A 27,069-nucleotide genomic window follows, 5' to 3' on the forward strand; every position below is an offset into this window, starting at 1 on the left:
ACTAGGGCTTTACAATGATGGTGAATATGTGGAGAAATGTTGGGGTTAAGTGGGTAAAAAACGTCCTCAGTCACAGAGGGTGCACGGAGGGACCTCCCTAGAAGTCACAGAGGGTGCACGGAGGGACCTCCCTAGAAGTCACAGAGGGTGCACGGAGGGACCTCCCTAGAAGTCACAGAGGGTGCACGGAGGGACCTCCCTAGAAGTCACAGAGGGTGCACGGAGGGACCTCCCTAGAAGTCACAGAGGGTGCACGGAGGGACCTCCCTAGAAGTCACAGAGGGTGCACGGAGGGACCTCCCTAGAAGTCACAGAGGGTGCACGGAGGGACCTCCCTAGAAGTCACAGAGGGTGCACGGAGGGACCTCCCTAGAAGTCACAGAGGGTGCACGGAGGGACCTCCCTAGAAGTCACAGAGGGTGCACGGAGGGACATGCACTTTAGCAAGTATTTATTCATATAAAACAAATTGGATTTATTGAATTATCCACGGGGTCTATATTAAATGGTACTTCATATAATATAACAGGCATTTAAAATGCAATATTGGTGCACAATTTCTAATTAGAATATCAAGGGGCTCCAATAGGCACTGTTTTCATGTAACGACCCATACCTTGAAGGACGATTATGCAATCTACTCTAGTTTTAGATGGATCTACCTGAATGTATGCTATTTGGATATTGCTTTTATTTATGGTTTTTTTACTCTATAATGTATATATTTCAATTGATAACATCCACAATGTTGTAGTAAGATTATGCTGGTGTTCATATTAATGAGGGTAATGCCCTGTGAGATTTCCAAGGAAGTGTTTTTTATTAATACAATGACACACACGCCATAATTGATTGAACAGTCACTTGTTTGCTATTAGTATATTGTTTTCACTGTTGCCATAGTGAAGCTTGTGTTTGGTGCTGTTGCTCTGTGGATTTATGGGAAGTAACTCAAACTCAAATTTTGGCTTTGATATAAAAAACATATTTTACATGGTCCACAGTTGATTGGTTAATTGGTAAGAAACGTGTCTTTGAAGCAGTACTACTGACAATATTAAACAGTAGATCAAGTGGCATGTTTACTGTTCTCAGGTCATTGTATTTGAAGTCATTTTAAGACAGCTGATTTTGAGTGATGTGTCATACAGTAACTGTCATTCTTTTGTAATTAGTGGATTTGAACATTTGTAGATAATTTCTGTTCTACTCTAGTTAGGGTCCCATCACCCTCTGTAGAGAGCTAATGATGTCGACTCACAGCCGTTTGAGCGTATCCTGTCTTAGCCATACCTTATATTTTGTATACATGTATGTATTTCCTACAATTTTGACCAAATTCAGTTTGCTGGTTTTGAGCTAAGCTCAGAGGAGTAGAGATGTGTGTTCTTGCACATTGATGAGTTGTCAAACTCCAAGTGTGTGAGATGAGTTTCGTGGAATGGCGTGCACCATTGAAAATGCTTTCTGTGGAGGTGTGGGAGATGATTCAAATGCCAAACTGCATTTGTTGCCATGGTAAATTGTGTACTGTCTTTAATTTAGTAGTACTTTCTTTAAATTAGTGACAAGGAAGGTTTTTTTTTTTGATCAGTCTTGTCGATTCAAGAAAGAAAAGCTAAGCGTATTGGATTGTTACAATTACACTGTTATCAAATTATATGTTACTGATATCCGAGTAGATTATTGACCTATTATTGTAATCTGTTTAGTAAATTGTATTTAACTTGGCTGGCTATCTTTAGAAGGTTATTATAGACCACTGTTGAATTCCGCTGAATTTCATTAAGCCGCCTCTCAAGTTCAAATCCAGACAAATATTGATTGTTGCTCGTTGACTTGTTATTTGTTGAAAGAGGGCTGCAATTTAGAAAATGAGCTTACATTTTATATTGCTGACACAAAATGATTGCATGCACAAAGCGGATGGTTACAGATTGGTGGTAACATCAGCTGTATTACTGTGAACTGTATTGGAAATATTGAGTAAAATGTAATGTTACCGCTACTACTTAGTTTGAATCTGTGTTCATGCACACACTGAAAAACCTTTTGAATTTACAATGCTTTTCCTTCACATTGTTGTCCAACTCGTCCCATCTCAATTAGGATGAGGTCGGGTGATTGTGGAGGCCAGGTCATCTGATGCAGCACTCCATCACTCTCCTTCTTGATCAAATAGCCCTTACACAGCCTGGAGGTGTGTTGGGTCATTGTCCTGTTGAAAAACAATTATAGTCCCACTAAGCATAAACCAGATGGGATGCGTATCGCTGCAGAATGATGTGGTAGCCATGCTGTTTAAGTGTGCCTTGAATTCTAAATAAATCACTGACAGTGTCACCAGCAAAGCACCCCCACACTATCACACCTCCTCCTCCATGCTTCATGGTGGGAATCACACATGCGGAGATCATCCGTTCGCCTACTCTGCGTCTCACAAAGACAAGGCGGTTGGAACCAAAAATCTCAAATTTGGACTCATCAGACCAAAGGACAGATTTCCACTGATCTAATTTCCAAAGCTTGTGTTTCTTTGCCCAAACAAGTCTCTTCTTATTATTGGTGTTCCAATAATGTGGCTTCTTTGCAGAAATTCTTTGCAGCAATTCAACCGTGGATGCTTGATTCACGCAGCCTCCTCTGAACAGTTAATGTTGAGATGTCTGTTACTTGAACTCTGTGAAGCATTTATTTGGGCTGTAATTTCTAAGGCTGATAACACTAATGCACTTATCCTCTGCAGCATAGGTAACTGGATCTTCGTTTCCTGTTGTGGTCCTCATGAGAGCCAGTTTCATCATAGCGCTTGAAAGTTCTTGAAATTTTCCAGATTGACTGACCTTAATGTCCAAAAGTAAGGATGGACTGTCATTTCTCTTTGTTTGTTTGAGCTGTTCTTGCCATAATATGAACTTGGTCTTTTACCAAATAGGGCTATCTTCTGTATACCACCCCTACCTTGCCACAACACAACTGATTGGCTCAAAAGCATTAAGAAGGAAATACATGTCACATATTACCTTTTAACTTCTCTAGGATAGGGGGCAGCATTCGGAATTTTGGATGAAATGCATGCCCAAATTCAACTGCCTGCTACTCATCCCCAGAAGATAAGATGTGCATATAATATGCACATTTTTCCAACAATTGTTTACAGACTATTTCACTTATCATTCACTGTATCACAATTCCAGTGGGTCAGAAGTTTACATACACTAAGTTGACTGTGCCTTTAAACAGCTTGGAAAATTCCAGAACATTATGTAATGACTTTATAGAAGCTTCTGATAGGCTAATTGACATAATTTGAGTCAATTTGAGGTGTACCTGTGGATGTATTTCAAGGCCTACCTTCAAACTCATTGCCTCTTTGCTTGACATCATGGGAAAATCAAAAGAAATCAGCCAAGACCTCAGAAAAAAATTGAAGACCTCCACAATCTGGTTCATCCTTGGGAGCAATTTCCAAATGCCTTAAGGTACCACGTTCATCTTTGCAAACAATAGTACACAAGTATAAACACCATGGGACCACGCAGCCGTCATACCGCTCAGGAAGGAGATGTGTTCTGTCTCCTAGAGATTAACGTACTTTGGTGCGAAAGTGTGAATCAATCCCAGAACAACAGCAAAGGACCTTGTGAAGATGCTGAAGGAAACAGATATCCACAGTAAAACCATATAGACATAACCTGAAAAGCCGCTCAGCAAGGAAGAAGCCACTGCTCCAAAACCTCCATAAAAAAGTCTGACTACGGTTTGCAACTGCACATGGGGACAAACTTTTTGGAGAAATGTTCTCTGGTCTGATGAAAATAGAACTGTTTGGCCATAATGACCATCGTTATGTTTGGAGGAAAAAGGGGGAGGCTTGCAAGCCGAAGAACACCATCCCATGAAGCACAGGGGGTGGCAGCACCCCCACAACATGATGCTGCCACCCCCTGTGCTCAGCACTAATGCAACTGTTTATGTCCAAAAAATGTGTGTTGTATTTTTGCTCTGGTTGTCCTGAAAAGAAAATAGTAAAACACTTCATTGTGAAGCTAAATGTAAGGACAGATAAATGAAAGTCAGATAAATGAAAAGACGCTTTTTGCTGAGGTCTCAGGACTGATAGGGTTAACACCTTCCTTGGTGATGGAGGTGAGTGATGAGAGGATTGGGCCACAGCTAGGAGGGAGGGGGTCTGGGGTGTCAGACCATCTGAGCTGCTGTGTCACGGCTAGGACTGGGAAAGGGAAGATGCGCCCCGTGACAGACACCATAGGTTGTCCTCGGGATTACCAGGGAGACCTCCCATGACAGCTCCACAAGCTGTTCCTCCAGGTCTGGAGGGGAAGCAGGAGGACTGGGGTGTATCTGTTTTAGTATTCACCCCAGTGCCTGCATGCATGCATACCCAACCCCCATCTTTCTCACACATCACCAATATTTATCAGCCAGTGACAGAAAATGACCATAAAGCAAAATTTACTGCATAACGATGCTCAGAGCACAGGGCAGCCCGGAGAAGAGGGGAACAGAAGAGCGAAAGGATGAGGACATGGTGGTAACGAAAGACAGTAAAGAACGAGAGGAGAGAGAAGGTCAAACAAACTACCCCGTTGAGGGCACATTTATTTTCCACATGAAACAAACAAACATGCAACAAAATCATCCCAATCCAATAGAGACTGGTTCAGATTCAGAGCCCTTTAATGTCTAATCAGTCTCTAATCTTGCCTTTATTGTTTTGTCATTCATTTTATTTTACACTTCAAATCTCCATTTGTCTTTGTGTGTTTAATTGAATGCTTTATATGTAATATGTTGCTTCTGATGAGAAATTAAATGTGAATGTTAAACCATAACCACATTGTTCTCTGACATTTTGTCTGTTATAAATCGGCATTGAAAATGCAGATGATCACCTGATGACCTTTTATGTGAAACAGAGAGTGGAGCAGCAAAGTGCTATTTCATGCTCATCTCTCTCCATCAAACCCTCTTCAGAGATCAAAACACACAGATAAGTATGGAGCAGTCCACCATGCCAGTCCACACAGGACACAGCTCAATGACATCTCTAATGACTAATGACATAACATTTTTCACCTAGAACATTTTTGCCTTGTCAGCAGACTTGTTGACGTCTTGAGTAACATGCACTTCTACAACATTTTTTTTATTTCAGCCCCCAAATGTCTACTGTTTGAATATTTTAGAAGTTTAAACCAAGCATTTTCACACACACACACACACACACACACACACACACACACACACACACACACACACACACACACACACACACACACACACACACACACACACACCAATTTGTTGCAGACATATCTGTGTACACAGATAAGTGCAATATGCTGTTGGATGTTTTCAATATGATTGTGAGGTAAACTCCTCATGAGAAAGGATACCACACCTAATCAATATATGCTATGGAGAATCGTATGGAATGTTTCTTTAATTACTGTAATATAACAATGTTGCACACTATGAATGCTCAATTAAAACAATCTATCTTTAAAAAAATACATCAAAAATATGGGTTCTCCTATATGGAGAATTTGAGCTATACCTTTGGATCACTGTCTCCTTTGGTCACAAATGGACACGCCTTACAGAATGTTGAACATCCATTCTTCTGTCCCCAACACCTCCTGATCCCTCCTGCTACACATAAGGTACAAATTGGTCGCATATATAATTGCATAAATTCTATTCCTCTGTCCAAAACTAGACCATAAAATGTCTGCTCACAATTAAGCTCCCATGTACAGACCACTGAACGTATACGGACTGTATGTGCACACCTGAAAAGCTGAGGAGGCCTAGACAATGAAATATTTGATTAATATTACAGGTACATATGTAAGCATTTGGAGACTGGAAATCTGAGCATGATCTGGTCTTGAAATATTAACTGAAAACATTTTCCCTGTACAACTCAATGAGTCTCACTTAAAATGGAAAATTCCCTGATAAGACTGAAATCATTTCTTTCATGTTTTTCCCTATTACGAGGGTGACAAAAAGCTTAACATGTGTCAACTTGCAAAAGGATAAAGAAGAAATGAAAAGACCAAATGGCTCTTGTTTTTCATTCTCACCAGTTTGAGGTACTGACAGTATCCTCCTAGTGGTTCTCTTAGGTTATACAAGGTAAATAACAGAATTAGAATTCTATGGTCAATGACCCATCTGGGGTATAGGGTCGACGTCATGCTGCTAAACTCCCCCCAGCCAATAATAAAGAGGAACTGCTGTACTTACTGAATCCCTCAGGGGCTCCACTTCACACAATCTACATTAACAACAGCAGCAAAAGCTAAGACTACTGCTAATACAGTATAAGACGCTCATAACCTAGCATACACATTTCAACAGTCCCTGACATACTGGCAAATCACATATGCCAGATGTGATCTACTAATTTTACATGTTTCTGTGTGTATATAGATATGTGGGCGGGTAGATGTGAATGTTTATTTTCTTATATAGAAGAGTATAAAAATAAATTAAACTTATACCATATGACTCAAATTGAGCATACATGTACATTTAAAGGTAGATCACATTTGCAAATGTATAGATATATACTGTATATATATTTGAAGCAATACAAGACACGTTTATAAACATGAAAATAAAAAACAGCAGCTATAGTAGCCAATACATTTAAAGACATCTTCCAAAAATGAAAGGATTAATTAAAGAAAACTGCTGCCTCAAAGTGCTACGGAAGACTATGATTCAGTCCAAGATATTCAAAAGCATTTAAAGGATCAAACCCTGTGAAATGGGTGGCGCACCATAAAAACCTCAACAAGAATCTCTTCTGGATTATACCAACATCTCCACTCATTAAAATGGATCAGTTAATATCAATAAGGAGCTTACCGTTTCAACAAACATCTACCTGGTCGGTTAGATGCTTATGTATGAACCTATATCAGGTTTCACTTCCAAAGGCATCCTCTCTGGTTGGCACATCATTAGAATAGACGTTTACTGTGAGACGTCTGGGTCCTCAGATCCTCTGACTGGCTCTCTGTCAGGTGGTGCATTTGAACAATCAATAGACTCATTGGCCAATGGCGCAAAGCCCTGTGAAACAGCCCTATGTAGCCAATCAGAGATGTCCTCTCTCCTTTCTGAGAATCACATAGCCGTGACCGTCCACTCAGATCTACAGACAGCTTTGGTGTGTAAAACCACCAAGCTAAAACTAGCAATAGGCCTCACTTTTAAAAGACTCTCACTAGCAACCACATCTGATGTCATAAGTTCAACTGTGTAGATTTGGTGTGAATTAGACTAATGCAATTCTGATCTGGAATTGCAACCATGCTTTTCAAATTATATAAGTAAATTCTGCATATTAAAATTCTCCTGAAGATTTCCACACAAACACCAACTACAACTTGATAAATCACTTCCCTATTCTTTCAAAAATGCACATCTGAAAAAAGTTGAATAAATGTGGCCAGACATGTAGAGCCTTTGGAGCCCTAGCCAACTGTTTAGCAAAAGTCGCAGTTATGCGGTCAACATTCAATGCAAACTCTGGGCCATATGTTTCGGTGGTGAACATTAACAGACATCTCCTCCAATGCCATGATGTCAGTACAGAAGAGGAGGTTCAATATCCTGTCTCAGAGGAATCAATGACTGTTGATGTGCATCAATGTCTAAACCCCACAATAGCCAGTACACATTGAGATCAGTTTTAAATCCTGCCTTTACATTCCTTTAACCTATCAGGTTGAAATTTTGGCAAAAACACACCTGCTCAAGGCATGAACAAAGAGACATCAGTCGGAAAAGTTTTACAGTTATGTTTAGGTAAATGCAAATAACAGTATAACACAATCATGACGTCATCGTGTCATTATTATGTCATTTGCTATATATTAGTTTGCCCACAAACAGAACATGAGGGTCTGTAGGTCTGTTCTGGGTGTGGGGAGCAAAAGCGGACTATCTGGCCTGCATGTTGCCTCCTCATTCAGAGGCCCTGTCAGATATGGATATGGGAGGTGGTCCTCTGGGGCCTCTCTGTCCCCCTCTCAGTCCTTCAAGTTGTCCTGTCCCACCCCTTGGGCTGACAGCTCTGTCAGAACGTTGTCCAGGTAGTTGGGGTCTGGGTAGCCGTGCCCCGTCAGGTTGGAGCCAAACTCTGTCTTGTGGTGGATCTCATTCCACACCACTGTGTCTGACTCTCCCGTGGTGCTGGACGTGCCGATGGTGAAGATTAGGCGGCGGTCCCACGCCATGATCAGGAGCTTCAGGACCTGGGGACAGACAAATGAGAGCCCAGGTAGATGACATACAGCAGCTCACAGTGCACTGTAATCACCATCTCTCTTTCTAGTTCATTCAAGGTGGGTATGGAAGGGAATTGGGATACAGTATCTAGTCAGTTCCACAACTAAATGCATTCAACCGAAATGTGTCTTCCGCATTTAACCCAATCCCTCTGAATCAGAGAGGTGCCGGGGGCTGCATTAATGGACCTCCACATCATCGGCGGTCGGGGAGTAGTTGTTGTTGCCTTATTCAAAGGCAACACTGCAGATTTTCCCACCTTGTCGGCTCGGGTATTCAAACCAGCGACCTTTCGGTTACTGGCCCAATGCTCTTAACCGCTAGGCTACCTGCCTACTACATCGTGTATTTTGAAGAACTGTTCTTCCCATATACAGATAGATAATACTGTAAGTCTTACCCTCCTGCCTTTGTTATTGTCTGGGAGGTAGCAGTGCCGGGGGAACCCCCTAGCGCTGAACTTCTTCCCTGGGTTGGGATGCTCTGTGGTCTGGTGAAAAGGACAGAAACAGTCACAACCCCTCTCTTTCTCTTTCAATTAACATTCAGCCAAGAGGGAAATGTCAAATGTGCCCCCGGGACGAGCTTGTATATTCGTAGTCTGACTACTCTGGTGGCTTTATTTGCACTCTTTTAAAGCATTAATTTTGGAGGAAATGGCTGCCCCTCCCAAATGAACCCTTTCCCCCTTTCATCAAGAAACATGTTCTTTATAAAAGCTGTAAAACAACCAATTAACTGTCATGCTGTGTGATGCAGGTCTTATGTGTTGACATGCCACACCATACTCATTGTACTCCACTCTACTTCAGAATGTACTGTATCTTTACTATATTGTGACTTTCTTACACAGAGTACAGCTGTCAGTGTAGATGTGTTAAAAGGGGGGAGTGAGGAGTCTGAGTGGTGTGCAGGGGCACTGTGAGTGGGCCGTGGCATGTTGTTCTGCTGCAGTGTGGATGACAGGGGACAGACAGCCCCAGCCTCTCTCTCCCCTGCACAGGGATGCTCAGCCTGCTCTTCTGGTAGAAAGGTCACTTTATTGACTCTATTAAAGCTCAGCTCTGCAGAAAGGATGAAATATGCAGCCCTCTCCTCTCCCTGCAAAGAGAGGAGGTGAATCGTTCTCTCTTTCTCTTTATGAGGATGCAGTCACACGGCTTAGGGACACTTCAACCCCCTGAGCAACACGAAACACGTTATCAAATACCCTCTGAAGCCTCCTCATGTCAGACACAGCAGTGTTATAGCACCGTAGATGGAAGAGAATAGACTTAAGAAGGAGAGCCAGTAGATGAGTGGACTGTGTGAGTGTGGAGGATATGAGGGTGGTGACCTGTAGGCCAGCAGCAATGTCATAGACGATGCGGATGGTCTTGGCCTCTGGATAGCCGGGCAGGCAGTGGGGGATGACATGGTACTCCATCTTCCCAGGGGGCTGTGTGCCTGTCTTCTCCCCATAGATAGCCTTACAAGTGGGGCACTGCAGACTGCCATCCTGGATAGGGACAGATTCAATGTTCAATATTCATAACTAATCTAATCAAACAAATTTAATCTAATCTAGAGTTGGTTTCATGACAGCGATCCTTCTTCTGTCCTTAATTGACTTTTAAAATGACCATGAACTGTGTTTAGCAGAGTAAGAACTGCTTCCGATTAGTTTGATATCAATCTAATCTAATTGTTATCATAGCATAACCCATCACATCAAATGGGGGGTGTAATTTCACCCACTACTTTACAATTTCACCCACTACTATACAATATAATATTATGATACCATAACAAGCGCTGGCACGTATGCGCCTTCTCACCTTGTTGCCATTGTTGTACATGGCAACCAGGCACAGCAGATGGTACATGTGCCCACATTTGCCAAGTTTGCCCACCACCTCTGGCTTTATGCCCTTGACACCCTCGTAGCCTGATGACATCACCAGCCTCTCCCTGCAGATGGTGCAGTCCTGGGAAGGGAAGGTGAGTGGGCACCAGTTAGACCATAAGAGCTACTGCATGTTACTGTAGGGTTGGGATGCATAGCAATAATACACTGTATAATGATTACAAACTGTATTAAAACTGTGTACGTGTGTGTCATCCAGGACTCTCCTTACCTCATCAGGGGCTACTTTCACTTTCTCTGTGTATCGCCGCACCACATCCTCTGGGTTTTTCCCTTGCAATCAAACACAACATTGAAGGCATGTGGTTGAAAGGAACAAAAAACACTTACTCACACACACAATCATTACTCGCAGACAGATGCATTTTGTCCTTTGAAGACCCAAAGATGACTAGATGAATCTGCATAAGGAGACCTCTATTTGAGCAATAGGTAAACCCAGTGACTGGTCTGGGTCTAAAGTACCATAGCCCTGCTTGATTGTGATGAGACCAGTCCAAGAAGAGAGTGTGGGTGAATAAATACAGTGTGTGATGTTGAAGAGGAGGTCACCTTCAAAGTGACACAGAACAATGAGCCATCACCCACACACTAGGCTAATCTCAGAGTGAAACCAAGCTAGCATAGCTGACAGGAAGAGAGAGAAAGAGACAGAAAAACGAGAGCGACAATGTGATTAATCGATGGAGAGGGTGAGAGAGAGACAGAGAGAGATTGGAGAAGGTTTGAGTTAGGGGAGAGTGGGGTAAGTTGAGACATCTTTTACATTCAGTATCACTACGTCAAGGAAAATATAGTATTCTTTCAGGATGTTGTGTATCTCTGGAAGTAATCAGAATTCATGTAAACAACCGTTTTGAAAACATAGCTTGGCACAATTTACCCTAAGTATGGAGTAAGTTGAGCATAGGTTGGGTAAGTGGGTGCTGGTAGGTCAAAGTTGAATTCATGGAATGGGGGTGTGGTATATTGTATATCTTAAATGTATACCCACATTCTTTTCAGATATAGATCTCTCTGTTCAATGTCACTTCCCCTTCCATTTCTGGACCAGTTGTTGTTTCAATGTGACCATCCGTAGGCAAGTTCTCTGCATTTGAGGCTACTAAGTCTATGAAACGGTCTGTGAAATTCTTGATATGTTTAGCATCTCAGACTCAATGTGATCAGATGAGACCTGTGTTCCTCTGCTACTCTATCAAAGCCTCACTTTCACACAGGTACATTCTCATTTTTTCCTTCAGTGTCATTCAGTCTATTTTATCATCCCTTGCTGCAGCTAGAATTGGACTTCTTCCCTTCTCTCACTTCCTTGGCTGCTCTCTCAAGAACCTCAACGATGATGTCAGCTTTGTAACAATAATAATGAACTATCCTGAGTTCATATGCATGACTCATTGCAAAAATACTACGCATATTATGCATAAAATTGACTAAATGTGATCATTATTTGTATGGGGTATCATAGCCATTGGCTCAACTTACCCCAAGGCAGTGGTGGAAAAAGTACCCAATTGTCATACTTGAGAAAAAGTAAAGATACGTTACTATAAAATGACTCAAGTAAAAGTGAAATCACCCAGTAAAATCCTACTTGAGTAAAAGTCTAAAAGTATATCGTTTTAAATATAAGTATCAAAAGTAAATGTAATTGCTAAAATATACTTAAGTATCAAAAGTAAAAGTATAAATCATTTAAAATTCCTTATATTAAGCAAACCAGATGGCACAATTTTCTTATTTAAAAAAAAAGTTACAGGTAGGCAGGGGCATACTCCAACACCGCGACATAATTTACAAAGGATGCATGTGTTTAGTGAGTCCACCAGATCAGAGGCAGTGGGGATGGCCAGGAATGTTCTCTTGATGTGTGTGAATTAGACAATTTTCCTGTCCTGCTGAGCATTCAAAATGTAACGAGTACTTTTGGGTGTCAGGGTAAAAGTATGGAGTAGAAAGTACATAATTTTCGACTCTGTCAATCACCGTATTCTTATTGGTAGACTCAATAGCCTTGGTTTTTCTAATGACTGCCTCGCCTGGTTCACCAACTACTTTGCAGACAGAGTTCAGTGTGTCAAATCGGAGGGCATGTTGTCCGGTCCTCTGGCAGTCTCTATGGGGGTACCACAAGGTTCAATTCTCGGGCCGACTCTTTTCTCTGTATATATCAATGATGTTGCTCTTGCTGCGGGCGATTCCCTGATCCACCTCTACGCAGACGACACCATTCTGTATACTTCTGACCCTTCCTTGGACACTGTGCTATCTAACCTCCAAACGAGCTTCAATGCCATTCCGTGTCCTCCAACTGCTCTTAAACACTAGTAAAACCAAATGCATGCTTTTCAACCGTTCGCTACCTGCACCCGCACGCACGACTAGCATCACCACCCTGGATGGTTCCGACCCAGGTGTTTGGCTAGACTGTAAACTCTCCTTCCAGACTCATATCAAACATCTCCAATCTAAAATCAAATCTAGTCGTCTTTCTATTCCGCAACAAAGCCTCCTTCACTCACGCCGCCAAACTTACCCTAGTAAAACTGACTATCCTACCGATCCTCGACTTCGGCAATGTCATCTACAAAATAGCTTCCAATACTTTACTCAGCAAACTGGATGCAGTCTATCACAGTGCCATCCATTTTGTTACCAAATCACCTTATACCACCCACCACTGCGACCTGTATGCTCTAGTCGGCTGGCCCTCGCTACATATTCGTCGCCAGACCCACTGGCTCCAGGTCATCTATAAGTATATGCTAGGTAAAGCTCCGCCTTATCTCAGTTCACTGGTCGCGGTAACAACACCCACCTGTAGTACACGTTCCAGCAGGTATATCTCACTGATCATCCCCAAAGCCAACACCTCATTTGGCCGCCTTTCCTTCCAGTTATCTGCTGCCAGTGACTGGAACGAATTGCAAAAATCGCTGAAGTTGGAGACTTTGATTTCCCTCACCAACTTTAAACATCAGCTATCTGAGCAGCTAACCGATCGCTGCAGCTGTACATAGTCCATCTGTAAATAGCCCACCCAATCTACCTACCTCATCCCTATACTGTTTTTATTTACTTTGCTGCTCTTTTGCACACCAATATCACTACTTACACACCATCATCTGCTCATCATCATCTGCTCATCTATCACTCCAGTGTTAATCTACTAAATTGTAATTATTCGCTTCTATGGCCTATTTATTGCCTACCTCCTCATGCCTCTTGCACACACTGTATATAGACTTTATTTTTTTCTACTGTGTCATTGACTTGTTTATTGTGTTATTGGCTTGTTTATTGTTTATTCCATGTGTAAATCTGTGTTGTTGCATGTGTCACACTGCTTTGCTTTATCTTGGCCAGGTCGCAGTTGTAAATGAGAACTTGTTCTCAACTAGCCTACCTGGTTAAATAAAGGTGAAATAAAAAATAAAAAATAAAAATTAAGGTCACCACTATGAAAACTTAGGACAATAAAGAGGCCTTTCTACTGACTCTGAAAAACACCAAAAGAAAGATGCCCAGGGTCCCTGCTCATCTGCGTGAACGTGCCTTAGGCATGCTGCAAGGAGGCATGAGGACTGCAGATGTGGCCAGGGCAATATATTGCAATGTCCTTACTAAGACAATGCTACAGGGAGACAGGACGGACAGCTGATCCTGTCATCGCAGTGACAGAAAATGACAGTGACAGAAAATGTGTAACAACACTTGCACAGGATCGGTACATCCAAATATCACACCTGTGGGACAGGTACAGGATGGCAAGAACAGCTGCCTGAGTTACACCAGGAACGCACAATCCCTCCATCACAAACCCACTGTTGCAGGACCAGACAGGACTGGCAAAAAGTGCTCTTCACTGACAAGTCACGGTTGTGTCTCACCAGGGGTGATGGTTGGATTAGCGTTTGTCGCCGAATGAATGAGCGTTACACCGAGGCCTGTACTCTGGAGCGAGATCGATTTGGAGGTGGAGGGTCCGTCATGGGCTGGGGCGGTGTGTCACTGCATCATCGGACTGAGCTTGTTGTCATTGCAGGCAATCTCAACACTGTGCGTTACAGGGAAGACATCCTCCTCCCTCATGTGGTACCATTCCTGCAGGCTCATCCTGACATGACACACCAGCATGACAATGCCACCAGACATACTGCTCGTTCTGTGTGTGATTTCCTGCAAGACAGGAATGTCAGTGTTCTGCCATGGCCAGCGAAGAGCCCGGAACTGAATCCCATTGAGCACATCTAGGACCTGTTGGATCGGAGGGTGAGGGCTAGGGCCATTCCCCCCAGAAATGTCCGGGAACTTGCAGGTGCCTTGGTGGAAGAGTGGGGTAACATCTCACAGCAAGAACTGGCAAATCTGGTGCAGTCCATGAGGAGGAGATGCACTGCAGTACTTAATGCAGCTGGTACTGACTGTTACACCAGATACTGACTGTTACTTTTGATTTTGACCCCCCCTTTGTTCAGGGACACATTATTCCATTTATGTTAGTCACATGTCTGTGGAACATGTTCAGTTTACGTCTCAGTTGTTGAATCTTGTTATGTTCATACAAATGTTTACACAAGTTTGCTGAAAATAAATGCAGTTGAAAGTGAGAGGAAGTTCCTTTTTTTGCTGAGTTTAGTACTTTCAATTATTTTTACTTAAGTACTTTACAACACTGCCCCAAAGTAAACATTTTGACTATATTAGCCCACACAGCTACAAGGATGCACTTTCATCCTAGGTTTAGAACCTCATATTGTAGATTATAGAGACCTCAACTAATGTATAAAACAATCTTTTGGACCTAACTTGCTTACCACTTTGCCATGTGGTTTCTTCTTTCACAGACTCCATGAAATTATGACCTCTTCCTAAATATTTGGTCACAATTCATTTTGTGTATGGTTTCCTAGAAACAAGGGATGACTCAACTAACAATTTGGCTCAACTTACCCCACTCTCTCCTATGCATTTCAGGCACTGCCTTTTTATGGCTTCATTAGCCGGATCAAAGGCCTCTTTAGCCTCCTTTTGAGTGGCAGCCAGAACAGGTCAGGATAACCACAAATATCTGCCCTTTTCTGCCTTGCTCCATGTGGGCTATGCTGCACCAACGCAGGAACAATTGGCTGCGACCCATTAATCAATCTTTGTTGTCATCCCATCCCAATTCCACCGCCTGGGTCTAAGGCTGGGGATGGAAGGATAGAGGGAAGAGAGGAATGGAATAGAGGTGGGGTCTGGGTAAACAGAGTGATGCAGGGCTGGAAAACCCACAGCCTCACTGACCAATTAGGACAAAAACTCGCCCGGGGTCGCCTGGAATTTCCACAGCGTCAAATAGACTTTGGCCTAGCGCCAAACCTAAAGCCACACATCTCACCACTAGATCATCATCAACCCATCTCACTACAATAGCTTCCTCTTAATCATAGTTGTGGAAAAACTCTGTTCATTTCAATGTGGTGGGTGTGACTGTTAGCCCTCCCTTTCCCTTCTTATCCAGAGAAGATATTTACTTTACATCTCAATGTCTCAATAGCATCTGTCTCACGCTCCATGACAGACCCTTCTCCCCTCCAGTGGTCCTAAGAGTCCTCCCTGTCATACATACAGACCTCTCCTGAGGTGCTTCTTCTTGGTCTTGCGGCGGATGCCGTTGACCCCAGGCACAGGCTTCATGTCACTCTTGTTTATGGGCGGAGGGTGCAGAATGGGTTTAGGGGCCCTGGTCAGACACACAGGCAGGCCAGCCGCACACATCAGGATACCGGTAATACCTGGCATAGACACACATGAATACAATAAAGAAAAGAGTCATGTTGGTTTACTATTATGAGTAAGAATGGATGCGAAAGTTAAAGCACTCAATTAAATGCAGCCTCGGGAAAAAAAAAAGTTATTTCTAATTGCAAAAGAGGAGAACAATTACCTGCAATTGCTGGGTGAACTGGTCCAGAGACAGTAAGGTTCTTAACAGGGAGGGGAGGGACCCTACAGAGAGAAAAACATCCAATATGAAATCAAGTTTTCAAAAGAGTAAAAATAATGACACTACAGTTAGTTCATACATTTTAAGAACCGCACATTCTCAGTTAGAACGGCCACACTTACACAGATGTGGAATATGATGCCATTGTGCGAATAGTCCATGGTCACGTGTACTACACTAGCTATACCACAAACACAGTCTTATCTACTGACTGTTGAACCAGGGCATGATTCAGAACACACACTCCACACAGAGGACGAAGATGGTTGTTTACTCTCAGAGACATCTAAAATAGAAAGCGATAGAAAGCTGTGCACAAAGCATGTGGGTCATGAGGAGCCTGTGTGAGTGTGTGTTGGTAAGTCCCTTTTGAGAAAACATGACCTCAGCTCCAGTCTGGTAATAGAGGGCACTCCCACACAGGGCAGACCAGGCTGCAGAGAAAGGTCACCTGTCAGAGGAGATAGGGTAAGAGACCGCAGACTGAGATTCTGTTGCTGCTGCTTCTGCTACTCTATGTGAAGAAAAAGAACAACTGATCTGCAGTGATGGAGAGGACCACATAGAAGAAAAGGCAGCCATTTTGATGTCAACAGTTGAGTGCTTAGACAACGGTAGCAAAGAAAAGAGAGCAACTTCGTATGACTGAATTATTACACTGTATTAACTTACATAGTATTTCAATACATGCAAGAAGCATGTCACTTAATTACAGTAGAATGATATACATTTTCTCAGTTTCCCAAAGGTGTTATGTAACATTAATACCATTGATCTAGGAGATCCCCTCCCCCATCTATCTCTCTGTCTCCTCTCTCTCTCTCCAGCACCTCCCTTATAAAATCCCTAACGAGATGCTGCTTTGATATGAGTAGAGTCCTGTGATCCTTTCAATGAACTCTGGAGAAATAAAAGGCCCACGTGACCTGGACACTCTGGGTCTGACCTGCCTTATCTCCACTCACTCTCAGGGGAACTATTGTAGTGCTACGCAGGGCCAAGCCACAGAGTAGTAGAGTAGAGATTTGAAGCGTGAAGGTCAGGGTAATGACCTAAACTATAGCATTGATGTATACTACCATTCAAAAGTTTGGGGTCACTTAGAAATGTCCTTGTTTTTGAAAGAAAAGCACATTTTTTGAAAAATGTGATCAGAAATACAGTGTAGACATTGTTAATGTTGTAAATGACAATTGTAGCTGGATAACGACCCATTATCAGCAACCATCACTCCTGTGTTCCAATGGCACGTTGTGTTAGATAATCCAAGTTTATCATTTTAAAGGCTAATTGATCATTAGAAAACCCTTTTGCAATTATGTTAGCACAGCTGAAAACTGTTGTTCTGATTAAAGAAGCAATGCAGCTGGCCTTCTTTAGACTAGTTGAGTATCAGGAGCATCAGCATTTGTGGGTTCGATTACAGGCTCAAAATGGCCAGAAACAAAGCACTTTCTTCTGAAACATGTCAGTCTATTCTTGTTCAGAGAAATGAAGGCTTTTCCATGCGAGAAATTGCCAAGAAACTGAAGATCTTGTACAATGCTGTGTACTACTCCCTTCACAGAACAGCGCAAACTGACTCTAACCAGAATGGAAAAAGGAGTGGGAGGCCCCGGTGCACAACTGACCAAGAGGTCAAGTATGTTAGAGTGTCTAGTTTGAGAAATAGACACCACACAAGTCCTCAACTGGCAGCTTCATTAAATAGTACACGCAAAACACCAGTCTCAACGTCAACAGTGAAGAGGCGACTCCGGGATGCTGGCCTTCTAGGCAGAGTTCCTCTGTTCAGTGTCTGTTCTTTTGCCCATCTTAATCTTTTCTTTTTATTTGCCAGTCTGAGATATGGCTTTTTCTTTGCAACTCTACCTAGAAGACCAGCATCCCGGAGTCACCTCTTCATTGGTGACATTGAGACTGGTGTTTTGCGGGTGCTATTTAAGGAAGCTGCCAGTTGAGGACTTGTGAGTTGTCTGTTTCTCAAACTAGACACTCTAACGTACTTGTCCTCTTGCTCAGTTGTGCACTGGGGCCTCCCACTCCACTTTCTATTCTGATTAGAGCCAGTTTGCAATGTTCTGTGAAGGGAGTAGTACACAGCATTGTACAAGATCTTCAGTTTCTTGGCAATTTCTCTCATGGAATAGCCTTCATTTCTCTGAACAAGAATAGACAGACAAGTTTCAGAAGAAAGTGCTTTGTTTCTGGCCATTTTGAGCCTGTAATCGAACCCACAAATGCTGATGCTCCAGATACTCAACTAGTCTAAAGAAGGCCAGTTGCATTGCTTCTTTAATCAGAACAACAGTTTTCAGCTGTGCTAACATAATTGCAAAAGGCTTTTCTGATGATAAATTAGCCTTTAAAATGATAAACTTGGATTAGCTAACACAACGTGCCATTGGAACACAGGAGTGATGGTTGCTGATAATGAGTCTCTGTACGCCTATGTAGATATTCCATAAAAAATCTGCTGTTTCCATCTACAATAGTCATTTAAAACATTAACAATGTCTACACTGTATTTCTGATCAATTTGATATTATTTTAACGGACAATACATGAGCGTTTCTTTCAAAAACAAGGATATTTTTAAATAACCCCAAACTTTTGAACAGTAGTGTATGTCAGACAGCTGTGTGCATGTGTGTCCCATGTATGCTTGAAAGAAATATATAATTCAGGCGTTTCATGGAGGGCGTTGTTTGTGATTAAACAACTCATTCCCACCAGAAGAGAGCAACATCCAACAAGAGCCCGTAGCGCTCTCACACGCACGTGGAAGTGCTACAGCATTTGTAAACATTACATGTTAACACCATGAGATCATTCAACCATATAACCTCTTGCTGAGCAAAAACACCCAACAGCATTCCTTTCTACATTTTATTTCAAAATATGGGAAGCTAGTAACTCCAACTTCAAGCTTTTAACAAGACCCTTGAGTTCTTCTGGGGCCAGTGACCTGGTCCTTCCTGCAGCTGCAGCTGGGGCTCATGCGTTTGGGCCACTGCTGACCTACATCCTCCCTCCACCCCTTCACCAGGGCCATGGTCACGAGTCTACAGCTGCTAACCTAAAGGCCTCACACTTGCTCCTAAGATCTACTGAACATTTAGTTGTATTTACATCTATTACTAAGGCTGCTGGTCAGATTTTACCAGGAGGAAGTACCTTACAAATGTACAGTAAAGGTACACATGTTCACTGAACACATATGCGTGTAGGCTACAGTATTGTAGGAGTGTTGTCCTATTCCATGAGTTAGTAAGGACCCATTAACCTTTTTATCGCCTTGGTTCCGTCAACCCTTGGCACTCTCTTCATTCTCTGCTCTCTCTTGTCCTCACCTCTCTCCCAGACTGACTTTCCAGCCTGACTTGAGCAGGACTTAATTAAACTGAGAGCAATGTGATTTCCTCCCGATAGAGAACAAATTAGGCCCCGTTAGAGAAATGCTGACGGAGCCATTATATCTCCTCATCTGTTTATCTTGCACCAGGAAGACAGGGGGAGAAGAGGAGAAAACTCCAAAAATGCTTCATTTTATATTGATGTGATGGAGGACTGGGAGAGGCAGGCAGGCCCTGCCCAGGGAAAGAGAACAGCAGGAGTAATGCACTTCACAAAGCACCCAAAACAGACAAATAAGCAATAATGACAAAGAGCATCTATACAATTTCATCGGTTTGGTCTGGATGGGCCTTAATAATTTATTCCGTTATTTATCCTTTAATTCCATCTAATGGAGACAGGGCTGAGGGCTCCAGTGGAGAGCAAAGCAGTGCAGTGGTAGGGCTGTGTAATCCCTGCTGCTTCCCCTGGCCTGTTCTCACCAGATAGCTAGCTCTCCCGTCTGAACAGTCCAACACCGTTAATCAATTAACAGAAGGAGACATGAGCACCAAAACAAATCCTACTCACTCAGCCAAGGGCAGAGAGCTGGGCAGCATAGTACCATTAACTGCTTCATAATTAAATGAGCTAGAAGTGCAAGTATAAAGGATCTCTCTTACCATGCCTCCTCCTTTGGTGTCTTCATCTTCAGAACACACAGAAAGAAATAAAAACAATTCTATCTTTTAGACAGCACAAACAATCTCTGGGTTTATCTGTGTTCTAAAATGGGGAAGTGAATGGAGGAAGTTGAGATGAGGAAGTGGCTTGCTGATGTTGAAATGACAAAAATCACCTGCTAACTGTCTCTTTGTCAAATTCGCATCACAGAGGACTGGAGCAAACTGTGCAAGTGTCTCTGCAACTCTGTGCTCTGTACACTGCAGATAGACAGAGAACCAGAGGCCTTGTTCATTAGGAACTATCCCTCAAACACTTAATAAGGTGATATGCTCCTTATTATACTAACCCCTAGGCTACCTGGGGTGGCAAATAGCCTAGCGGTTAGAGCGCCTACATAGGCGTAGAGGCCCAGATCAAATCCCGGAGCCGACAAGGTAAAAATCTGTTGATCTGCCTCTAAACAAGGCAGTTAACCCACTGTTCCTTGGCTGTCATTGAAAATAATCATTTGTTCTTAACTGACTTGCCTAGTTAAATAAAGGTAAAATTAAAAAAATTCCACTCTAGTTTCTTCCTATTTGGAAGAATAAGTTACTAGTTGTAGGGTTGTTTTTATACATGTTATAACATTTCTTATTTAGGTGCAGAAGATCAAGCGTAAAGGCCAATTGGAAAGCGAATTGCAGGTGGCAACCATTGGAAACTCAATATGAAAAGCAAATGTGAAATGCAAAGACAGACCAGTAGGGGGTGCTCTTTACTCCCCCTCTGATATTCACGATGAAGTCACAACAACCACAATGTTCGAGGAGAGTGAAACTAAGCCTGAAATTATCTGGTAGTAAACGAGTTAATTAGACTACCTTATGATCATTTACATGTTATCACAAGGTTACTATTTCAACTGCATTCTTTGTCATTGGCGACAGAGGTATTGTGTCCAATATGCGTGGGTTTTACTGTTATCTGTCCATAAATGCACTAGCTGAAATGTGTGAGGGTATTCACGAGTCTGTCTGTGACAGTATTCACGTGTCTGTGTGTGAGGGCATTCAAGTGTCTGTGTGTGAGGGTATTCACGTGTCTGTGTGTGACAGTATTCACATGTCTGTGTGTGAGGGTATTCACGTGTCTGTGTGTGAGGTTATTCAAGTGTCTGTGTGTGAGGGTAGTCACGTGTCTGTGTGTGAGGGTAGTCACGTGTCTGTGTGTGAGGGCATTCAAGTGTCTGTGTGTGAGGGTATTCACGTGTCTGTGTGTGACAGTATTCACATGTCTGTGTGTGAGGGTATTCACGTGTCTGTGTGTGAGGTTATTCAAGTGTCTGTGTGTGAGGGTAGTCACGTGTCTGTGTGTGAGGGTATTCACGTGTCTGTGTGTGAGGGTCTTCACGTGTCTGTGTGTGAGGGTCTTCACGTGTCTGTGTGTGAGGGTCTTCACGTGTCTGTGTGTGTTGTTGTTAACCACACTCTTCCTTTGTGTGTAGAGCTACTTGCCTGGGAAACGTTGTTCTTCACCTCACCCCTTTCTCTCTATCTGTCTTTCTCACAATCTTCCCCCACAGCCTCTCACAGTTCCCCCCTGCCCACTGCACAGAGAGGTGAGAAACAAGCACTCCACCCACTCCAGGCCTCTGATTTGATAGGGCCCTTATAAATCACCACAGGACTTCTCAGCTGTTACACACACACACACACACACACACACACACACACACACACACACACACACACACACAATAGTACACTTCAGCCTGTTTCACACACTCAGGTGAGCTAAGGGCAATATCAATCTGCCACCTGTCCCCTCAGTGATGTGCTTCCATGAGCTGCTAACACCACACATTCCGTTACACAGAACTAGGCCTTGTGAAGTCAGTGTGTCTGCCCGAAAGACAGTATCATTTCAATGTATGCTGTCTAACTGTTTCTCTCCCCATCAGCCGTGAGAGGGAAATGGAATGAAATGAGTTAACCAGCGGGTATATTTTAGTAAAGAAAACAGGATAGGGACTGAGGTATCGGTTACAGCTCTAGATACTACTTTCCTTCAGTACTCTTCACTGAATCGCTCTCGGGTCAGACCGCTCTGCTCAAGCTCCCATTTTTCCCTGATCTATTATTCATCTCTCCCCAGTGTATCTCTGCCTCCATGGCAAATGGGTTTCCACAGCTACACGGGAGAACAGCTTTACACATGGACACACACAGGCGTACACTTCCACAAGAACACACACCTAAACACACACACACACACACAGAACAGAACAACCACCCAGTGCTTATCATCGAATAACACCACTGTGTGGTAGAAATGAACTGGGTAAAATTAGAGGCACAGAGCAGATAAAAGCTATTCCCGAGTCTATTGAGGCAAGCGTAAGCTTATTATTCAGGACAACCATGCTAAGATTCAAATGTGGAGCAGAAGGAAACAGTTCCCCACACTCCCCAGTGCAGGAAGAGATGAGAGATGAGACAGTACAGAGAGGAGAGGACAGAGAAGATATGGGATAAAGAGGAGAGATGAGAGAGAGGCAGCTGAGGCAGTATAGCTGTCAATGACCTGGAGCTCCCTCTGCAGAGCCATTGATCCCCCAGTTAACAAGAGGTGCAGTAAATCAGTAGACACACAACAGAGAGATGGGGGGGAAAGAGAGAAAGAGTGACAACACAATGCACCAGACACATACACTATATGCCAGCAGAGGTATTGTAAAGCTGTATAGCAGACAGGTAGACAGACAGAGCAAGATGGTGTTATTTTTCCTTTTATACCTTTAATTGCTTTCATCTATTGTCATCGAATTTAAAATGCATTCCTAGTGCATTTGTGTTTTGTTTTGCAAATCTGTAGTGGAATGTAATCCAAATTAATGTCATGGTTACCCTGGTGGGATGGCTCCTCTGGCAGTGCCTATGGAAATGCGCTGGGTGCCCGGCCGGTTCAGGTTGTTCTGCCCATTGATGATGGCATGGTGACCGTGGGAGTGTGCGTGGGCGTGGGAGTGGCCATGTGCAGGCGGAAGGGACGGCAGCGCCGGGGAACATGGAAAGTTGGCACTAGACAGGAGAGACTGCACCTGTTCAGCTTTGGCTTGGCCTCCTCCTGCGCTTATGTTGTTATGTTGTATATTATTGGTCCCAGCACTAGAGGTGGGGGACCAGAGGGTGGTTCCAGCGAAGGTGTTACTCTGCCGTACCACGGTGAGCGTGCCTGTAGCCCCCGAAGGCCCGGTAGCCCCCCCATACAGCTTACGGTGCTGAGATGCCAGGATGGCATTTGAGGCAGCCCGCGTGCTGTTGACCAGGATGCACTGCTGGCAGGGGCAGGGCTGGCCGGAGCTGGCTCCCACGGGCCAAGACTGGGACTTGGGGATGGAGCCCATGATGAGAGGGTAGGCTAGGTCCATGCGTCGGCGCAGGCGGCGTTTCCTCTGGCTCTGCCGGTTGGTCTGGACCATGCTGTTGAAGTCAATGAGGTAGCAGAAGCCCAGAGAGGTCAGGTCCAGCCAGGGGTGCTGCTTCTCATAGGCGTTCTGGATGGTCACACAGATCTCCATGTCGTAGGGCGTCCAGGAGCCGCTGTCGTTCTCCCACTCCCACACCACACCCTTCCCCGGGGCCGACGACGGCTCATAGAAGTTCCTGTGGACCGGCCTCATGGTGCCTGGAGGAAGAGAGGGAGGATAGGAGGTCAGAGGAAAGGGAATAACTGTACGCATCCATCATAGATTATTCACATACCAAGATATCAAACCACTTTTCGTTTAAATCATCATGCATTTAAATGTATAATTCATTGAATAAATTGGCCAAGGAAGCTTCAAAATGAAAAAGCAACCCAGATACTAATATGTGAAAATGACAGACTGTCATGATTTTCTACAGGTCTCTTTGTTGAGGAACGGGAAGGGGAGACGGAGGTGTACCTCTGCCCCTCTGCTGATGGGCCCTCAGCCCCCACCTCCATTATAACACAATTATTGTGGTCACATGGGAAATCAGGACACCTCTCCCCATCCATCTCCTGGCTCTCCGGCAGGGAACAACAGAACCCTTCCCCCATTTCATTTAGCGGCTAAATGCACACTCCCTTGCAGGGTAGCACCGGGGTGATAATGGAAGGATGAAGGTGTGTGTAGTGGGGCTGGTGGGGATGGGTGGGGGTCAGTGTTGGTAACCCCCCAGTCATACAGTCCAGCACCACTGGCTCCAGAGAATAAAACGCATCAGCAGAATCAGCAGCGCTGACCTTGAATTCCTGCCGCAAACTGTGGTAAAGGACTTGGCTTGGTGGCTGATTTCATTTGGAAGGCTGCTGAAAACCTCTGCACACAGACATCGACACACACACACACAAAAACACACGAGAAATAAAAATAAGAAAAACACGAACATTAACATGCAGATTTACACTCTCTAAAAAGAGTGTGTTCTCAGGTATCTGACCCAATAACTGGATATGCAGCAGCTTCACACTCTCTTGTTAAATGGTAAGTTAATAACACTAGCCTTATAAATATTGGATTATGTGGAGACTTTATTAGCTGGGCATCACTTTAGCTTCACCAACTAATGGTGAGTAAAAACAAACAGTCCCTCCCTTTAAGAGACATGTCACGCCCTGACCATAGAAAGCCCTTTGTTCTCTAATTGGGGATCATACTTAAGGGTTCCCTGTTCCCACCTGCTTTGTGGGATATTGTTTTGTGCACCATGTAGTCACGGTTCGGTTATTGATTTATTGTGTTTTGCTTAAAGTTTCACTTTGAAATAAGTATGTGGAACTCAACATTCGCTGCGCCTTGGTCGCGTTCTTACGACAACCGTGACAAGATCATTAGCTATCCATAGGCCGTAACAGAAGCTAATGTAAAGACAAAGCTGCAAATAAATATACTTCAACTTCAAGTTGAAGCTACAGTTTATATAAGGAACTCAGTCAATTGAAAAAAATAATCATTAGGCCTTAAGCCCTAATCTATGAATTTCACATGACCAGGATGATATGCATTTGTTGGTCACAGATACCTTAAAAAAAAGGTAGGGGGGTGGATCAGAAAACTAGTCAGTATCTGGTGTGGCCATTATTTGCCTCGTGCAGTGCAACATATCTCTTTCGCAAAGAGTCGATCAGGCTGTTGATTGTGGCATGTGGAATGTTGTCCCACTCCTCTTCAATGTCTCTGAGAAGTTGTTGGATATTAGCGGGAACTGGAACATGCTGTCGTACATGTCGACCCAGAGCATCCCAAACATACTCAATAGGTAACATGTCTGGTGAGTATGCAGGCAATGGAAGAACTGGGCCACTTTTATCTTCCAGGAATTGTGTACAGATCCTTGCGACATGGGGCTGTGCATTATCATGCTGAAACATGAGGTGATGGCGGTGGATGAATGGCACAACAATGGGCCTCAGGATCTCGTCACGGTATCTCTAGCCATTCCAATAAAATACAACTGTATTCCTTGTCCGTAGCTTATGCCTGCCCATAGCATAACCCCCCCGCCACCATGGGGCACTCTGTTCACAACGTTCAGCAAACCGCTTGCCCACACAACGCCATACAAGTGCCCTGTGTTTGTGAGGCCGGTTGGACGTAATGCCAAATTCTCTCTAAAACAATGTTGGAAGCGACTTATGGTAGAGAAATTAACAGTAAATTATCTGGCAACAGCTCTGGTGGACATTCCTGCAGTCTGCATGCCAATTGGGCACACCCTCAAAACTTGTGCTGGGGACAATAAAAGGCCACTCTAAAATGTGCCGTTTTGTCACAACACAATCCCACAGATGTCTCAAGGTGCACCTGTGTAATGACCATGCTGTTTGATCAGCTTCTTGATATGCCACACCAGTCAGATGGATGGATTATATTGGCAAAAGAGAAATGCTCACTATCAAGGATGTGCACAAGTTTGTTCACAACATTTATGAGAAATTTGCTTTTTGTGCATATGGACAATTTCTGGGATCTTTTATTTCAGCTCTTGAAACATGGGACCAACACTTTACATGTTGTGTTTCTATTTTTGTTCAGCGTATATAAATAGTGACATGCCCAAATGGAGGGTTGATTGTAAATCATGTTTCCTTGGTTATTAAAGCTAAATACCACCAGAATATGATGAAGGTAGGGTCATGACACTCCCATGAGAAATAACCCCTCACTAGGGTCAACTTGTGAATACATTACCCCATCCTATTACAGACTATAAATCATATACATCACATGTAAACCCCAGGATATAACCTGTCAAAAGAAGAAACATGGGAATGTCGAAACAGCCAAGAGCCAACCCTCTAATTAAATGACTGATTCTGGTCTAGTGTTTGCTTTTCTATGCGTGGTATTGACTGGGGTTAGCTAGGGCCTTAAGGAGAAAGTGAAGGTCACATGAAACCAAAACAGGAAGCTCCACTCACAAACAGCACCAACAACCTCCTCACAGTACCTCATATGGCTACCTGATCAATGTACTCATTTACTGTTGTATATATAATGGCTCGAGCCCAAAGCTGAAGCAGAGTTGTTGATCCTCTCCGTGCGACCCAGCCGACCCTGCATGCTCTTCCTGACAGGAAACGGAGAGAGAGTGGTCACTTCCTGTCTGACTCTGTGTTTTTGGCAGCAGTATCTCCCTTCCTGGAGTCTCTCCTCCTTCTCTCCCCTGCCCTGTCTCCCCTCTCCTCCTCCCCCTCCTCATGACATCCTCCAGCTGTCCTTGCCCAACACGACAGCGGTCCCATTGGGTGAGGAGCAGTGGCTGTGTGATGTATCACTGTGTCAAGCCTCACTGTGGGACTCTAA

General features: G+C 43.6%; 1 protein-coding gene across 1 annotated transcript in view; it reads right to left on the reverse strand.

Moving 5' to 3' along the window:
- Window positions 1–4,593: 4,593 nt before the first annotated feature.
- The window catches only part of LOC109878726 (E3 ubiquitin-protein ligase DTX1), a 55,508-nt gene continuing 33,032 nt past the window's right edge, over window positions 4,594–27,069 (reverse strand). The window contains exons 3-10 of the mRNA XM_020470934.2: window positions 23,141–23,921; window positions 16,170–16,231; window positions 15,856–16,017; window positions 10,449–10,510; window positions 10,149–10,298; window positions 9,668–9,829; window positions 8,732–8,821; window positions 4,594–8,297 (exon numbers count right to left, since the gene is read on the reverse strand). Of these exons, the coding sequence (XP_020326523.2) occupies window positions 8,073–8,297; window positions 8,732–8,821; window positions 9,668–9,829; window positions 10,149–10,298; window positions 10,449–10,510; window positions 15,856–16,017; window positions 16,170–16,231; window positions 23,141–23,921 (1,694 nt within the window). The 3' untranslated portion in view covers window positions 4,594–8,072. The remainder of the gene's footprint in view (window positions 8,298–8,731; window positions 8,822–9,667; window positions 9,830–10,148; window positions 10,299–10,448; window positions 10,511–15,855; window positions 16,018–16,169; window positions 16,232–23,140; window positions 23,922–27,069) is intronic.

This window comes from Oncorhynchus kisutch, linkage group LG3 (genome assembly GCF_002021735.2).
Source record: "Oncorhynchus kisutch isolate 150728-3 linkage group LG3, Okis_V2, whole genome shotgun sequence".
In the NCBI taxonomy this organism is placed as follows: Eukaryota; Metazoa; Chordata; class Actinopteri; order Salmoniformes; family Salmonidae; genus Oncorhynchus; species Oncorhynchus kisutch.